We start from the raw sequence: 5413 nt of genomic DNA, 5'->3' as shown, positions 1-5413 counted from the left end.
GGCGTGGTCGCAGGTGCAGACCGGCCTCTCCCCCTTTGCAGGCTGACTCGGTACATCGTACTGCTGTGCTTCACCAAGTTTCTGAAAGCTGTGGGGCTGTTCGAATCCTACGACCTTCTGAAAGCGGTCCACCTCGTGCAGTTTATCTTCATCGTGCAGCTGGGGTGAGTGCGCGGCGGGCTTTTTTTTCGCCGCCCGTGCAGCGCGATTCGTCGGCGGTGTCCGTCTTCAGCATCGTGCCTGTGCCCTGCGTTGTGTTCTTACCGATTAATCGAGGGGAAGAAGGCATTGCATTGCATCCAGGAAATATGCAGTACATAACAGTGTTTTTCCTTCGTGATTCTGCTTACTATAATTTCCGAATCATAGAATATCTCAAATTGGAAGGGACCTGTAAGGATCAGTGACTCCTAAGTCTCAGCTCCTCGCAGGACAACTTAAATTCAAACCATGTGACTCAGAGTGTCGTCTAAACACCCTTTGAGCTCTGACAGGCTTGATATTTTGACCACTTCCTAACATCCAACCTGAACTTCCCTGATACAGCTTCATTCCATTTCCTCATGTCCTGTTGCTGGTCACCAGAGAGGAGATCAGCACCTCCCAACCCACTGCCCCTTGTGTGGCAGTTACAGACTGTGATAAGGTCACTCCTCAGCCTTCTCCAAGCTGAACAAACCAAGTGACCTCAGATGCTCCTCCGAAGTCTTGCCCTCAAGACCTTTTACCATCTTGGTCACCTTCCTGTGGACATGCTCTGACAGTTTTATGTCCTATTCAGGCAGCCAAAACTGCACATATTACTCAAGATGGGGGCCACACCAATACAGTGTGGAAGGGCACAATTACATCCCTCAGCTGACCGGCAGCTCTGTGCTTGATGCACCCCAGGACATGGTTGACCCTTCTGGGTGCCAGGGCACATTGTTGACACATACTCAACTTGCCATCAACCCAGACCTCCAGATCTCTTTCTGTGGGGCTGCTCTCCAGCCTCTTGTCCCCTGATCTGTATGTATAACCAGGGTTACCCTGCCTCAGGTGAAGAGTGAGGCACTTGCTGTGGTTGAATTTCATGTGGTTGGTGATTGCCCAGCTCTCTAGTCAATCCACAGCTCTTTGTGAGGCTTCTCTATCCTCAGGAAACTTAAATGTTTTTGCTAGTTTAAAACTGACCATACAGTGACAGTACTGCTCACAGGAAATTCAGGCATGTCCAGATTTTCTTAAGGGTGTAGAAGATGTGTCATACGAGGAACGGCTGAGGCCTCTGGGGCTGTTTAGCCTGGAGAAGACGAGACTGAGGGGAGACCTTATCACTCTCTGCAACTACCTGAAGGGAGGTTGTAGTGAGACTGGGGTTGGTCTGTTCTCCCTAGTGGTGAGTGATAGGACAAGAGGAAATGGCCCTAAGTTGTGCCAGGGGAGGGTCAGGTTGGACATTCGGAAGAATTTCTTTACTCAGAGGCTTGTCGGGCCTTGGAACAGGCTGCCCAGGGAGGTGGTTGAGTCACTGTCCCTGGAGGTGTTTAAGAGATGGGCAGATGTTGTACTGAGGGACCTGCTTTAGTGATGTTGATATGGCTAGGACAAAGGTTGGGCTCCATGATTTTGAAGGTCTCTTCTAACGAGAACTGTTCTATGATTCTGTGACAAGCTTTCTTGTAGTTCCTGTAGTTCTTGTGAGCTTCAGCTGCTATTTTCCCCTGAGAGTCAAAGTGTAGAAACTGATAGCAAATATAGAGAAGCAAACTTTTCAGACACAGTCCTGCCTCAGTGTGAAAGAGCATTTATTTAACAAACTTGACAGAGGTGAAACATTTAGAATCTCATTTTTCTCTCTTAGTCAATTTTGTTTACATTTCTGGTCTTCTCACTTGCATGTTCCCATGCGCTTTTTTTCCTATCATTTGCTCTTGATCATGGTTGAGGAAGTCATCTTACCATTTCTAACAAGACTGTGCGTTCAGCATTCTGTATATGAATAAGCCTTTGGGTGTATGTATCTTGCTAATAAAAAATATGGTTTTATTTATACTTAAAACATCTAAGATAAGTTACTTTGATTTTTGTGAATCACAGATAGACTTCTTATTAGCCGTTCTGCAAAGAACTTGCATTTAAAATTTGCCATAACTGAAGTATGCTTGTCATTGTCTGCGTACTGGTATCTAACACCTGTAATGCAGGGGGGAAAATAAAACCAGTGAGTGTGGTCAGTGCGGCCTTTTGACGAAAAATGTAGAGGGAGATGTTATGTCAGCTGAGCCTAATATGAGAGACCTAGTTATTTCAAGCTGGTTTGAGTAAAACAGCAGACTGCTAATACACTAATAGAGAAAACTTTCTTCTTTTAACAGGTCTGCATTTTTTATGGTTTTGTTTCAAAAACCATTTTCTTCTGGTAAAGTGGTAACTAAGCGTCAGGTGAGTTGACGTGTGTAGCTATCATGCACATCTTTGTAGTAAAATAAAAGCAGAACAAATCTTAATCCACTTGGAAGATGTGGTTGCAATTTTCAGAAGCATGTAGCTAACTATGTGCTGCAATGCACTCTAAAAAAAAATCAGCATTTTTAGCTTCTGTTAACTCCTTTTGAGAGTATTATGAAAAGATTGATCCTTGGCTCTGTATAAGCATCTATTCTGAGGATTGACTTTTCTAGAACAGCTTAGTGTACTTAACTTACTTCAGTGGTTTTGAAGGGCAGTTTCTGGAGAGACAGAATGCAAAAGTGATGTCCTCCATGCCAACAGAGTGGTTCTGCATAGTGCGGTGTGATGAGGGGCTAGTCTGTGCTCTTCAGACCTGTGCTGAGTTCCCAGTATCTCAAGATGTGAGAGTAGGGCCAGGCTGGAACCTGCTGTTTTTTGAGAAATATTTTTATTTCACCTGTTCCATATTCATCTTGGGTTTATGTAGTTGTGTACACAAAAGCTTGATCCATGCATAACGTCATCAGTATATGTGCTAAGTAGAGAGAATCTGAACGATAGCCTCAAAAGTTTTTCAAATGTCAGCTGATTTCCTGATCAGACATGTATGGCAGAATTTTAAAGTGCAAACAGGAATAAATTGCATCTTTAATTTATGATCAGAAAAATCTGTCTGTTTATGGTTTTGATATCACCAAAAATTCTTAAATTCTGGATTTTGAAGATGTAATATTTGTCATAGGCACTTCATCTTCTATAACTTATTTCCAAAATTAATTACTTGTCGTCAAAAACTTGTATTTACAGTTAAGGTATTGAATAGCTTGATTATAACCTGCTTCCTGAAGAAAGAATTCGACACATGCGTAAATAGTTCTAGGCTTAAAGTCGTAGTCTTTTTATCTTGGATGTTTCATCCAGTTCTGTGTACATTTATCAGATATATACAAGAGACTACAAAATTAACAGCGTTTTTGACAAGTAAATGGACTTGAATTTTTTTTCGGCATTTGTTTTCAAGTTTTTTGTTAAAGGGTTCTCACACTATACTATGGAATCTAGTACTGTGATAGAAAGGAAATAATGCTGGTTCATAATATGTCAAAAAAAAAATTGTTGCTTGTCAAGATAGTTGAGATAATCATACTCTAAATTTTGCAAAACTTACAGAGCATATATTTTCCCCTCGATTTCTACAGCTACCGTGCTAAAAGAATGCTAATAGTGGGTGTTTGTTTTGAAACTGGAGAAAACAACAGTGAAATACCTTTCTTTTGCAGTGGATCAAAATTTTTAAGCATGCTGTTGTGGGATGTATCATTTCACTATTGTGGTTTTTTGGCCTTACTCTTTGTGGACCACTGAGGTAAGTATATATTTACTGTAAAGAATATTTTCCTAAGCTAATTTTTGTGAACTTTCCCTGTCTTGCTCCTTTCGTATCTGTTAGCCCACGATGCCAGGCTTTTGCTTTATTTTTTTAAATTTTAGATGGGTCTTTATGCTTTCTCCTGTGACCTCTGTTGTGCTTGGGAAAAGCTATGTATAATTTTATGTAGAACTTGTAATTTTCTTCATTCATTCTTTGACAACATGCCAGTGAAATTCTTGATAGTGCTTAAACTACTAATGTGAGTGATACAAGATTGCTGATCATTGTACTGACTGTGGTTTTCATCATTTCCCTGTTCTCATTAACGTAATTCAAATTGTTTATTTAATTTTTTGAAGACCATTGTTTGACAGGTAGTGATAATAGCTTGTATTTCTGTTCCAGGTGACTAGAATCAATTTCTGCATTTGTTGCAGGGCACTGCTTTACATGGTCATGTGCTTGTGCTGTGTCGGAGTTGGGTGGCATCAGTGCTTGTACACCACGTAAAATCACTTGTGCTGTTAGTTAGCAGTACTGACCATACCACTCTAAAAGAATAACATTATATTTCCAAAAGTGAAGGATAATGTGTTAGAAAGTGTCTTTCATCAGAGGAAAGTAAAGCCTTAAATGACACACTTTATGAAGGTGAAGTTTTATCCTCTATACAGGAGGGGATAGTAGCCTTTCTGGTTGTTGGCACTCTTCCCAAACAGAACCGGTAGCATGGGCCCGGTCAGGGTGTGTCACTATGTGGAAGATGGCAGAAGCGTTTTGTAAACTTGGCTGCAATTACTACTTTCGTGTTCTGCTCTGGAAAGCTATCAATAAAGCTTTGTTAGTCAGCCTTTGCTTTCTAAAGGAGAGACAGTGTGCAAGTTAGAATTTCTTATTTTCAGCAGTTAAGAGGTTCTGAGATTGCATAATCTCGCAGGACCTCTTTTTTTCTTGGAGCCAGAAACTAGTTTAGAGGAAGTATTGTATAATGGGAATAATAAATCCATCCTGAGCAAGTTAGTATCCTATTTTACTAGAAAAAAAAGTGCCGTGTAAAGTAATCTATAAATGAATAATTTTAATTTGATACTTTTATTAGGAAGTTTTTGGTTAGTGATATACGTAGCTGTCTGAAGCTAGATCTTTTGCCAATGAAGGCAAACAGATTTGCATTTATCCTTTTGTATTGTTTAAACTTGCTGTTGAAATGACAGGATAAATCTTTGGCTTCTGTGTCATTGAAATTTAGCTGAAATAGTATGTGTCAAGCTTGTGATGTAAACTCCTTGTAAGTGGATACAAGTGTTTGTTTCACTTTTTTATAGGACGTTATTGCTGTTTGAGCACAGCGATGTGGTTGTGCTGTCACTCCTTAGTGTCTTGTTCACAAGCTCAGGTGGAGGACCAGCAAAGGTATTTAAAAATTTATTTTACCAAATGTAAATATACTGAATGCTATGAATTCAAGTACTTCTTCACACATAGCAGTGTTTCTGACCTATGTTCATAGAAACATAGTTTAATTAATGGTGAAATTACAAGATTTACTGCTAGAAACAATAAACACGACATTAAGAGAGAAACTGTGGGTGAAGCTGTTGGAGA

General features: G+C 40.2%; 1 protein-coding gene across 1 annotated transcript; it reads left to right on the top strand.

The window, feature by feature from the left end:
* Positions 1 to 45: 45 nt before the first annotated feature.
* LOC104279832 (zinc transporter 5-like) lies at positions 46 to 2427 on the top strand (the record flags this gene model as incomplete). The annotated part of the gene is made up of 2 exons (XM_009877260.1): positions 46 to 164; positions 2361 to 2427. Coding segments are annotated over 2 exons (186 nt in total), but the record flags the coding sequence as incomplete, so codon positions are not given.
* Between the last annotated feature and the right edge of the window lie 2986 nt (positions 2428 to 5413).

The sequence above is a fragment of the Apaloderma vittatum genome, unplaced genomic scaffold (genome assembly GCF_000703405.1).
Source record: "Apaloderma vittatum isolate BGI_N311 unplaced genomic scaffold, ASM70340v1 scaffold19579, whole genome shotgun sequence".
Lineage (NCBI taxonomy): Eukaryota > Metazoa > Chordata > Aves > Trogoniformes > Trogonidae > Apaloderma > Apaloderma vittatum.
The sequence above is the reverse complement of the archived record's forward strand: the minus strand, read 5'-3'. Positions and strand labels throughout refer to the sequence as shown.